General features: G+C 41.8%; 1 protein-coding gene across 3 annotated transcripts in view; it reads left to right on the top strand.

Moving 5' to 3' along the window:
• Positions 1-1,668: 1,668 nt before the first annotated feature.
• RNF121 (ring finger protein 121) overlaps positions 1,669-12,905 on the top strand; it is a 72,407-nt gene continuing 61,170 nt past the window's right edge. For 2 of the 3 annotated variants that reach the window (XM_069471071.1, XM_069471069.1), the window contains exon 1: positions 1,669-1,747. In XM_069471071.1, coding sequence (XP_069327172.1) covers positions 1,743-1,747 — 5 coding nt within the window. In that variant the 5' untranslated portion in view covers positions 1,669-1,742. Of the gene's footprint in view, positions 1,748-10,601; positions 10,653-12,905 lie in introns of all 3 variants that reach the window. The other variant, XM_069471070.1, reaches the window with a different exon arrangement.

Raw genomic sequence — 12,905 nt, 5'->3', positions numbered from 1 at the left:
ACCACTTCTTGCAAGGAAAAATATTCAATTCTCAACAAGTTGTGGAAGACGCCTTTGGCAATTTCATTGCTACTTGCTTTCTAGGCTTCTTTGCTGCTGGATGTCAAAACTGTGTCAATAGTTTTGGTGCATATTCTGATTAATTGTACTGCTTCTTGTTTGAGATATAATAAACTAAACTTTTGATTCAAAATAGGACATTTCATATTTAATGGCCTAATAAATGCCACATATTCTCACTTATATGTGGGAGCTAAACTATGGTCACACAAGGGCATGCAGAGTGGTATAATGAATATTGGCGACTCCCAAGCGGGGAAGGTGGGAGGTGGTGAGGGATTTCCCATGGAGTACAATGTACACTACTCTAGTGATGAGTACACCAAAAGCCCAGACTCTATACAATATACACATGTAACGGAATTCAACTTGTACCCCCTAAATCTGTTAAAATTTTAAAAAATAGTTTAAAGTAAACGAGATGCCTGTAGATGATGTAAATACTACCCTGTATTTTCCTGTTGGTCCTAATAAAAAGTTGACTGATATTCTAGGCATTCTATGAGCCCACTAGTCATCCTAGTCCTATTCACCCAAGAGATGCAGCCAGACGCCCAGAGGCGAGTGAGTTGGGGCTACAGGCTTGCAAGGTATCAAGTTGACATGTACAAAGAACAGGGTGTTGAAAAATCAGTTACCAAGGTATAAATGGGACAGGGCACGACGAACAGGTGCATAAAAAAGAGGATAAAGGTTGGAGCTGGGGATGCAGTATGTGGAGTAAGAAAGAGTACCAAGATGTGTGAAGTGGAGGGAGAGCATAAGAAGCAGAATTTAGGGGCTATAGGGGTCCCGCCAGGCTTTTCAGCCTCAGCTTCGGCAGCCTAATCCGCACGGCTACTTCCACAGCTCCTCCAAATAGGCAGCTCTATTTCCTTGATGGCTACCCTCCTCCCTTTAGGCCGCTCCCCTCCCCATCAACAACCCCAACGCCCCTCACCCGGGACGAGGGATCTCGAAGAGCCGCAGCTGCCTCAGATCATGGACCACGAACCTATTCTCCCGCCAATTCGGCACTCTGACCTCCGCCTTCTGACCCCAAGCGCCACTCTTCGCTTTCCGAAGCTCAGGAATGCGTTCTGGGGCCTCAAAAGCCGCTGTTTCTGAAAAATGATTCCTACAGAGGTAATACGGCAGGAAATAGCGCCACGAAAATACATCTGCATGCGTTTTAATATATATTTTCACTTATTACAACTCTTCCGTAGTTTAAACTTCCGGGTCAGATTCAGTGCATCCTAGGAAATGTAGTCCTTAGTCCCCGTGCCTTATTCCTTGGAGCCCCGAGTGAGGGAGCGTCGTGAAAGTTGCTCGTTTACGGACTCTCACCTTTGGCTCTCCAAAGGGAGAATTGGTTAAATATTTGCACTGGAAATAATACCAGTCCAATTTCTATTTTTCCAAGAACCCTCCCCTCCTGAAGCTTGGAAAGGCTCGAGAGTTACCTGTCCTAGATGCCGAAAGGAGCAGCAAGTAGATAGTCTCTTGGTCCCTGACAAGTCTCCGCCAGTCTTGATGCCCCGCCCTCTCTGCTGGAACCCGCGCCGCCGATTGGCTAGGAGCACATGAGCGGCGGAAGCAGCTGGCTCCCGCGGGGACTGCAGGGAGGGGGCGAGCCTTGAAGATGGCGGCAGTCGTGGAGGTGGAGGTTGGAGGAGGTGCTGCTGGGGAACGGGAGCTGGATGAGGTAACAGGAGTTGAAAGACGAGAAGAGAGCCTCAGACTGAAACGGAAGGGAGGGGCAGTGAGGTGTCGGGGGAGGGGGTCCTAGGAGAGAAGGGAAGGATCCTGAGAGGGAAGCAGCTTACTGGGGGGCGGTGCGGGGTGATAGAAAATCAGAGGGACTCTTGACTTAGGGACCCCGAGGTGGTCATGCGGGTAGAAGACTTGCAGTAACCTCAAGGGTGGAGATAGAGGACAGGGATAGAGGCCGCAGTGGGTAGGGGGCGTTAAGATTTTAAGATTATTAGCTGGGGGTCCTAGGGTAGGACTTAGGTCTCAGAGGTAGTTTAAGAGTTGGAAGGGTGTGAATTTCTGCAGGGAAAGGCCGGGCCTCCACTGTGGGAGAGGACTCTGTCTAAGCTTGGGATGGGGGTTGGGGACACGGATCAGGAAGAGTGCTAATCTACTAGTATTGTAGCCTTGAGTAATTTTAAAGTAGAAACTCGTTTATTAAATTTATCCTTACATTCTGGGACTTTGTACATAATGCATGCTCAGTAAAGTTTTGGTCAACGAATGAAAGAACGAATGGATGAATGACTGATTGCATGCCGGAATTCATCATTCACTCATTTAACAAACATTAAGTATCACCTTTGCACTGGGCCCTGGTCTAGGTGCTGAAGAGCCCAGAGTCTAGTGGTGGGAGACAGACAAGAAGACTAGTCATTCATTGTATCAGAGGTATACTGCTGGCACTGAGAAGAGGGCACCACTTCAGTTTGGGCTAGGGAAACCTTCCCAGAGTTGCTGAGTCTTAAAGGATAAATAATTCTCTCTCTTTCTTTCTTTCTCCCTCCCTCTAGACCTATGAGTTCCTCAAAGGTGAGCTCCTTAAGGGTGTATGTCCCCATTAACTATCTAATATGCATTTAAGGACTGGTGTATGGAATTACCAGTGGCCCCTGAAGGAATCACTAGGAGAAAGGAGAAGTTGGGTTTGAAAGAAACAAATGGACAGGGCTGAGAAGCAGAGAGAGAGGTGAGAAAGGAAAAGGAAAAGATTCTGAGGCCAAGGGGACATTAGTACCTAGAGGTGCTTGTGGTCTTGCACAAGACGGCATTTGGACAGAGACAGCACAGAGGAATAGGAGGATGGGAATTGACTGTCAGAGATAGAACCAGTGGAATCTCTCAGGAGTCAGAATCTTAGAAGCCCTTTGCTGTGTGTTGGGTGTGGGGAGAGTGGGGAGGAGGTTCAGGGAAAGGGACCTGGGAAGCAAAGACTGTTGCTTGGTGGTGGGATGAGTTGGAGGAGTTGGTTTATCTAATTAGGCTCATTATGGCGGGGGGAAGAGATCAGAGCACAGGGAAATTTTAAAAGCAGCATTGTAGTCCCTGCCTCCTAATCACTGAAGACTAACAATGTTTGGATACCAGTTGGTTGGTTAGATGGGGTGGCTGAAAATGACCTCTGAGGCCCTTTTTAGTTCCAAGTTTCTGTGATTACAGTCGGCTCAGTGAGATACATTGGAAAGTACTTTGGAAAGGATAAATACTGTAGCTATTATTTATGGTCTGTTAGTCATGGGCTCTCCTTTGAGACAGTTACATACATCTCTCTCAAAGAGATTTAGTTACATATATATCAGGGTTCATTGAGATAAACAGCAAAAGTTTTGGCAGAGGAGAAAAGAATTTAAAATTTTGATGTAAGATTTTTTTGTTTCTTAACTTTTTTTCTTTATCACATTAACTGCCATGTGAGTTGTATTTAACTCAAGCTAGTTTTGAGCCTGGGGCCTTGTTAAGCATATGTAACTCACGTGTCTCTTCACCTTGGGAGCTGCATGAACTATTTCTCAAGTTGCATATAATTCATGCACAGAAAACAATAAAGAATAAATTTTTCATTACATCAGGAAGGATCATTTTGTTTTTGAAGTTTTTATTGTTTTCGTAATAAAACACCATGGCCCCAAGGAAAAAAATTTTTTTCTAGTGTGACTGTCAATGTGTTATTGTTTTAAGAGCTTAAGAGCTTCTAGTAGTATACTTTCCAGAGTATCATGCCTAGAAGTTAATTTTATATGAAACCATTAGCATCCATCCCAGAAACTTTGCTAGTTGTTTCATTCCCTGACAAAGAATATAATCTGTTGTCTGGAAATTCTGTGCAGACTGGTGTGTTTTTTGGTATGTTTAAGAAAGTAACTCTGAGAAGCAGGACTAATCCAAAAAGAACAGAGTTCTGGTCTGGCAGACCTTTGTATTCAGGTTTCCACTACTACTGTCTTCCCAGCTGTTTATTTGCAGCCTTAACTTGTGAAAGAGAAGGTGTCTACTGTGTGTCATGCACTGAGAATTCAAAAATGAGTAAGACAGGATATTGACCAATTTAGTGAAGAGACGTACAAATAATGCACTACAATATCAGGTAATTGATATAATGGAAATGTGTAACAGATGCAGTGGGACACAAGAGATAAGCCATTGAGTTGGCTAGAGGGAGTTAGTGAAGTCTTTATGAGAGAGATGAGTTCCAGCTGAAAAATTAAAGATTGAGTTTACAAAAAAAGCAGTGATTTGCATGTGGCATCAGAGTTGCCTGCCTGTAGCACTTTCTGCTTCGTTGATAGACTGCTGTGGAGCCCAGATTATAAAAGGGTAATGGGTAGTCTGGCTAAGATGGGGTTGGTACACATTTCTACTTCTTTGGAAAGAGTGTACACACTATGGCTTATTCTTCAGGGCATTATACCTATGTTTTCCAGTATCAGATGCCATTAGGATGATACATAGTCTGGAATAGCAGTTCATTCATGTTCCTTTCCTCTTTTTTTTTTTTTTTGGTCTGGTTTCATTATTACTTTCTCTAGAAGTTGAGAGGCAATTTAGACTTTGCTAATGGCTTTTCCTGGTTTAGAGGGGTAAATAGAAAAAAGGGCTTAGGAAAAGAGCTACAAGTGGAAACAGGCTACTGCTTGTTGAGCCCTTACCATAAGCCAGCCTCCATTTAAAGCCCTTTACCTGCATTATCTGGTTTATTAGTAACAGCAGCTCTGTGAGTTAGATGGTGTTAATTGCATTTTAAAATGAGGAGACTGACGCTAGAGATGTTAAGAAACTTTCCCAGGATTCCACAGTTTGCAAGTGGGGAAGTGCAGATTCTGATCCAGGTCTGCCTTATGCTATATTGAGCTTAGCCCAGTGCTATGCTGAGCACCTGGGTTCCTTTTCTTAGTTTACTATTTGTGCTGTGGAGGGTAGGTAATTTAAAATTGTGTAGGCTCAGTCATCTCTTGTAAAAATTAATAGAGCATATTTGATGAGTGGCTGTGATTCAAAAGAGCATTTTGAGTCTCACGTTTGTGAGGTTGGTTTTGTTAGTATTTCCTGTTGATGATTGAGGAAGCTGAGGTTCAGAGGATTTGAGGTATGCCAAGGGTCTTGCGACTACTAAGTGGTGTCACTAATATTTAAACCCATGTTTCCAGATTCCAAAGTGTTTCCTCTCAGTCTAAAGACCCAAACTGCAGACTCACCTCACGAACGTAAACTGCTCCTTTCTTTATATACAGAAGTTCCATTTTCAAAACATAAAGCAGCATTTCATCTCTGAGAGGATCAAAATGGGGGTTAACCAAGAGAATATTGGTTTTTCTATATAGTTTCTTTAATTTACTGATAACTTGATTCTGCTGAACCCCTGGTCAGGAGGAATGATTAGCCCATTGATAATTAGGGAGATGAGAGATGGGTCTAGCCTGCTCAGATCAGGCATTAAACAGGCTGTGATGATTGGCTAAGCTCAGTTCTGCCTCTCATCACGCCAAACCACAGTGTCCTTACAGCTATTAGCAGGATAACTGTGGGTACCAGTTAGGAGGCCCAGAAGCAGATCTACTCCCGGATCCAGTGTTTTCCTCCTCAAAGGGATGGCTCACCAACCTCTGAGAAGAATTAGAGGCATCCTTTTGGCACAGAGAGCTAGCTTGGGAACTAAGGTAGAAAAACACTTCAATACCCAGTTAGGGCCAGCCAGCCTGCCTAGAGCCTGTGAATTCTGGACGTGTCCACTCCCAATGCCTGTTCATCTGCCAAAATGATGTGATGTCATGCAGATCAGGGAGTAGTTTCGAGCTAGAGTTCAAAGGCAGGTACCCCAGCCTGCAACTAACTTGAGGTATTACTGCCTCAAGTGAATAATTTACCTCTCCTTGAAAGAGGAGATTGGACTAGATTGGTGGTTTGTAAACCTTTATTTGGTCAAGAAATTCTTTATTCAAACAAAATCTCACTCTGAAGCCTTGTGGTCCTGGAAGGGACTCAGCAGAACTCCTACAGTGTTTGAAGCCACACTTTGAAAACGAAGGGGCTTTTTCTTAAAGCCCACTGATTGGGTGACCCTACTTTATGTTCCTTCAGCCCACCTGTGCTTTCCCTAGCCCAGCCCTACCGAGCATTATTATAATTGTCTGTCTGTCTTCTCCAGTAAACTATAAGTTTCGTGAGAGAGTAGAGTCCAAGTCTATCTTGCTTGACATTGTATTTCCTTCACTCAACATGGTTCCTGGCATACAGTAGGCATCCAATAAGTATTTGATAATTATTATTTTTGAGTAGAGTAGTAATAATAGCTACCATTTGATGAATGTGATGTGCTAGCTCCTCTGCTTAGTAGTGTGTATGCTTTTTTACTAAATGTTTACAACATCCCTATGAGGATTGAATTATTGGGCTAAATCATGTCTCAAGCTCTTGCTCTAATATACTGTGTACTATGTTTCTGATTACTACCAGGTTTAGTTGGTGCTGCCTTGTCTGCCTAGAATACCTTTCTTTTCCCTCTGTGCCTTTCCAAATGTCACCTGTCCTTTCAGGTTCTAGCCTAAGGCTTGCTTCTTTTGATCTACACTGGTATCATTCTTCCCTGCCTTTTATGGTTTTCTCTGTGTAGTTTTTTTCCTTTATTTAACAATTTAGTCATCAAACTTCTGAAGTACCTTCTGTGTGCCAGGCTCTGTGATATGCCTGATAATACCAAGATGGATAAAGTCTGATAATTGCCCTCAAGGAGTTCACAGACTAGTATGGGTAGAGAAAGACTGATAAATACATGCAAAAACATGTCACAGGCACTGTAATAGTGGATTAGGTGCAGTGAGTACATTAAGGAGGAAGTGGCAGTCAGTGTCACATCTGTTCCCAGCGAGGTTGGTAAGTCCCTAGCAGGCAGGCTGTAGAAGTTACCATCTCTTGCTTCTTCAAAGCAGTAATTACTGTTTTGTTTTTGTTTGTTTGTTTTTCCTCCTGTGGGTCTTCCTATAGACATTTGGTAAGTGTTCCTTGTTTCCCAGGATTTTCTTCTCTAGGGATTCTTGGTCCAAACCAAGATTTTATTGAGGGATTGAGGCATGAGTGACTGAAGTTTAATCCTGGCTATCTGACTATCTTTGGATTTTTTTAGGCATGTAAAATGAGTGGTGAGCATAGTGTAGTGAAAAAACAAAAGAAAACACTAGAATAGTAAACAGTAGACCCAGATTCTAGGCTAGGAATTTCAGCAGATTTTATCTCAGAGACAGCCCACTGGTAATAGATGCTTAGAAGGCTGTGTTGGGAAGGATTCTGAGGCCAGGCCTCAGCAGGAAAGAGTGCTGTGCCACATCCTGTGCCAAGTGTTTTAGATGCATAATTAATTTAATACCACAGACTTATAAGGTAGGTACTATTATTATTATTATCCCCATTCTACAGATGTGGAAACTGAGGCATACGGAATTTAAGTAACTTGCCCAACATCATACAGCTAGGTAAGTGACAGAACTGTTGTTCAAATCCAAGACTACTCCAGCACCTGTGCTCTTAACCATTCTGGGCAGTACGAGTACTATATACTTCCCATCCTATTCTACGCTAGACATTTCTACTATGTAAAAGGGGGACTTCATTTCCACAAGTGATCTGGCCGGGATCATGGTATTTGTCTGTCTTTCCCGCCAGACTGTGTTCTCCTTGAAAGCTCTCTTCATTCTTATATCCCTGATGCTTGGCATAGAGTATGACTCAATAAATGTATGAATATATGAACTCAGGAAAGATTCCAATCTCTCTGTACTTCAATTCTTCACCTATGAAATGATAGCTTTGGATTAGATAACCTTTGAGGTCTCTTGCAACTTTGAAAGTCCTGGATCCCGGTGTTTTACTTTGCCTGGTGTTTCCTATAACTCCTGTCAGGTATTCAATAAATACTAGTGAATGACTGAATGAATGAGGGAATAATTATTCTTAATAATCTGTGCAAATAATACTGGGGTGACAGAAGAAAAACTGGTGATGGGCAAGGAATAGACAATAAGGCTTACGTACAAGCTCCAATTCCATCCCCTTTGCCTTTGGAATGCAATCAGGGTCTCATACTCTGGCAGATACCCTTGCAGATTCCCACTTGGTTTCCAATTACAATACCCACCATCCCAAGCTCACCCTTGCTTTTGGCAGGTTACATTTTTTACTAACTTTATGACTTAGTAACTCATCTACTTCCAGAAGGAATTTAAGGTGTCATCTGGTCAGTAAAGGGGAGAGGAGAGAAGGCAAGGAAAGATGAAGAGGAATGTTTTAACACCTTGAGTGCAGGGACTATCTTTTTCATCTTTGTACATTCCTCAGTGCTTGGCACATAGCAGATAGCAACACATTTACTGAATAAACGAGAATGCTTCTTGGTGTGGATTTTGCTCAGGGTAAAGGAAATATTGAAACATTTGCAAAGGTTGACCAACATGCTTACTATCTGTTCTGGAAATAACACAATAGCCCTTGCTAGTATTTGCTTATAAACTGCTTAAGCATTTTCATTTTTAATTAGTGCCACATCACTTCTTACCAGTGATTCACAAGCGCAGAATCTGAGGACCTGCTTTCTGTTCCCATAGTGCCCTGTACAGATTTCTGTCAGCACTTACCATGTTGTAGTGTTTGTCTCCCCCATTAGGCAGTGAACTCCTGGAGGGGACAGAGCCATATCATTTCTCCTCCCTGGATACTCAACACCTAATCTTACATAGTGGCTAGCATAGAGTAGGTATTCAAATGTTTAGTGAACTTGAATCTTAAATCTAGTCCATCCACCCATGTTGAGCATCCCCAGAAAGTGGTCACCCAGTCTATATTTAAACCTCTCTGATGGTAGGCAACTTATCATTCCATGGTTTGCCTGTTCCCTCTTTGAATACTTCTGTTGCAATATTCTTCAGATTGGGCTAGAATTCTTTTTTATGTATTGCTTTAACTTTTTAGTCTTCATGGTACCTTTTTCCAGATTCTGCTTCTTTGCATCTCTGACAAGCACTGCCAGAGAATGCCTCTGGGGAATGTAGGCCTAATACACCTGGGGCTATTTGGCTTCAAAGCTTACTCCATGGAAGCCAACCCAAGATAATCCATCTAGTGTCATTTCTCATCTCTACTTTATTTCTTTGTTTTCCCCTTCTTGAAGTCATTTGTTATCTCCTTATTCCTCAGAGAAAAATCTGTAGGTAAACATAAACTCATTAGTTCCCTCTAAAGTGTAGCTTTCCCAAGAGGATGCTGGGTCATGGCCATGGGGTTTTTGGCCCCGGGCAGCTAAGGAGAAACTGGGGAAAGGGGAAGCAGAGGGCATAAGCTCTGCCTATGTTTTTGTTCTTTTTGTCCTTCTTTCACAGGGTGTTATCAATAACAATGCACTGTGTTCTTTAGAAGTCTAATATGACATTTTACTCCACTCTTGCCCATAGGATTGAGCCTAACCACTTCAGAGCATGTCATTTAGTGCCCTGCAAAAACAGTCTTTTCACCTCCTATTCTCATAACAATAATAGCTAACTTTTTTTTTTTTGAGTCAGGGTCTCACTTTGTTGCCTGGGCTAGAGTGCAGTGGTGTCATCATAGTTCACTGCAACCTCAAACTCCTGGGCTCAAGCGATTCTCCTGCCTCAGCCTTCTGAGTAGCTGTGGAACTACAGGTGCATGCCACCACATCCAGCTAATTTTTATGTTTTTTGTAGAGATGGGGTCCTGCTCTTGCTCAGGCTGGTCTCAAACTCCTGGCCTCAAGTGATGCTCCCGCCTTGGCCTCCCAAAGTGCTAGGATTATAGGCATGAGTCACCATGCCCAGCCAATAATAGCTAATTTTTTTAGTGCATACTCTGTGCCAGGCACTGAGCTAAGCATTTTATATGTATTAACTCTTTTCACTCTTTATTTAAAGTTTTATTTACATTTATTATATGCTGAATTTATTCTCCTGCCATACATTTTTTTTCTTCAGATTCTTATGGGATATTTTTTTCTTCCTCTTTTGGCTTAGGATTTGTTTACTTTTCAGTAAGGACCATCTCAGTGTTGCAGGGGTGAGCTGTGTAAGTAGTGTAGTGCATCTTGGGTCCTTTGTTCACCTGGATATGTTCAGTGACCAGAGAATCTACATCTAAACCCTTAAGTTCAGCATTATTCTGCATTTTTAAGCACATGCAGCAAAAATTCAGTGCCACTGACCCTGTGTTCAGCCTTACTGTTTGGCCTAGGCACATCTACCAACTTCACCATTATAATGATAGAATGGTATACATTGCTTCTGTAAAATGACATCTTTCAGATACTTGGTGGCTTTTTGATTACGCATACCCTTGATGGCCTGGACAGTTTCATGGGTATTCTTAAAGTAAACATGAAGATTTGAACCTGTTGATTTGCATGATTTTGTGGGGTTTTCTGGGTCATGTTAATAGTGAACCATTTTATAGATCACCTCAGTCTGCTAATGGGAAAAAGAAAAGCTAATTCTGTTTTTTTAGTAATAATTACTATTATTATCTCCATTTTCCAGATGAGAAAAACTGAGACACAGAGAAGTAATTTATTCAAGTTTGCATAGCCTGTAAGTGGAGCTGGGATTTTATTTATTTATTTATTTTTTTGAGACAGAGTCTTACTCTGTCACTCTGGGTAGAGTGCAGTGGCATCATCACAGCTCTCCGCAGCCTCAAACTCCTGGGCTCAGGTGATCCTCCTGCCTGAGCCTCCCGAGCAGTTGAGACTACAGGCGTGTGCTACCATGCCTAGCTAATTTTTTCTATTTTTGGTAGAGACGAGGTCTCGTCTTGCGTTTGCTCAGGCTGGTCTCAAACTCCTGACCTCAAGTGATCCTCCCAGAGTGCTAGGATTACAGGCATGAGCCACTGCGCCCATCCTGGAGTTGGAATTTAAACCGGGAGATATGACTTGCCGTAATAGTACCGTTGCTAGTGTATGCCATAACATGGATTCACTATTTTCAAAATTCTCCATATATTTATTGTGCTTTAAATGCCAGGTGCATTATTTGGTCTGTGGAATTCATAAGTGGGTAAAGAAACTATCTCTGCTCCAAAAGAGTTTATGGTCCAGTGGGGAGAAGAAGCCGTCAAGTGATGATGACAATATAGTGTGATGGGTAGAGTTAATGAGTTATATACAAAAATACCACTTGTATACAGGAGTGCTTAAGCATATTCGAGAGCATTAGGGAAGACTTCAGAGAGGATATAACATTTAGGCTGATTCTTAAAAGTTTAGTATGTGGCTAGGAGGCCAGTTTAGGCCAAGGTAAAAGCACATATATGAAGGAATAAAGGTATGAAATCTCTAATCCTTAAGGATACTATTCTCCACTAATAAAATGTTTATTCATTACTGCTTGCTTTGTGCAAGTCACTATGTTAGGGATTTGGGTTGAGAGATAAGATGCTAAATTGTGTTTCTTGCCTTCAAGGAACTTAAAGTCCAGTTAGAAAAATAGGACTGTAGCCTAGTTGGAAAGTTAGTGGCTATAAAATAAGAAGTACTAAGTATTTTTTCAGTAGAAAAAACAAACTGCTCTAGGGGAAGTAATCCCTTCTCATTGGTATAGTTGGGGAAGACTTCATGGAGAGGGAGCCACAGAGCTGGGCCTTCATGGGTGATTTTGATTTCATTTGAGAGAGAGCATCACGAATGAAATCCCCAAGTAAATGTTGAGAAAGAAGGATGTATTTAGGGATTAGTTTAAGGATTAGTAAGAGAAGAAGAGTAAGAGCTAAATCTAAAAAGGTAGGTTGGGGCCAACAAGAAGTTGACTTTGAATTCCAAGCTGAGGAGTTTAAATATGTTTATTCATTCCTTCAGTCATCAATTATTGATTGTTTCTACATACCAGATACTGTGCTGGGGACACAAAGATGAAGACATGGCTCCTGCTGTCAGGGGACTAATAGTCTTGTGAGGTAAAATAGACATGGAAACAGATAGTTGTAGTATAGTTACCGGGGTGACACAAAACGGAGTGATTAACTCTGGGGAATCCTTAAAGACAACAGTGAAGATGCTTGTTGGGTTTTGAGGATTAAGTTTGAGTTCAATAGACAGTCAAAGTCTGTGAGGTAGGGAAGAGTGGTCCAGCAACATGAAAAGATATGCAAGGGTTTGGAGACATTAAACAACATGGAGTATTCTGGGAACTGGAAGAAGTTCTGTATGACTGGAGTTTAGGTTAAATGTAAGGGGATAGCAGTGAGTAATGAGGGTGGAGAGGCCTCTGTAACACTGTGTTAAGAAAGTTGGGCTTTAGGGAGCCACTGAAGAGTTTTGAGCAGAGGAGTAACATGTTCAGATCCATGTCTCAGAATGATAAAGTCTGGTCAAAGTTCAGAAGTTATTTTTGGAGGGATCAGGTTGGAGAAAAGAGAAATCAGTTAGGACATATTATTGTAGTTTAGGAGAGAGAGGATTTGAACCTGAGGTTAAGCAGAGGCAGTGAGGGTGGAGATAAGTGAGCAAGTACAAAAATATTAAATAGCAGTGCTTCCACTTATTTGTGTTTTGCCCTTTCTATGTCTCTTCCTAATTCATTCACTCATTCAGCAAGTATGTATTAATTATGTTGTCTGCATTGTTTATTCACTCTTTCGTTTTTCAAATACTTGTGACTTCAATATGTCAAACATTTCTCTAGGTCTCAGTAATTCAGCAATGAATAAGATAACCAAGGTTTTTACTCCTGCGTAATTTACTTTCTCATAGGGGAAAGCAGATAACAAAGAAGTAACAAATAAACAAGATAACTCCAGCTGGTGATAAGTGTTTTGGGAAAAGTAATGTGATAGAGATGAGTAGA

Source organism: Eulemur rufifrons, chromosome 6 (genome assembly GCF_041146395.1).
Source record: "Eulemur rufifrons isolate Redbay chromosome 6, OSU_ERuf_1, whole genome shotgun sequence".
Classification (NCBI taxonomy): domain Eukaryota; kingdom Metazoa; phylum Chordata; class Mammalia; order Primates; family Lemuridae; genus Eulemur; species Eulemur rufifrons.
This window is presented reverse-complemented; position numbering and strand designations above follow the sequence as displayed.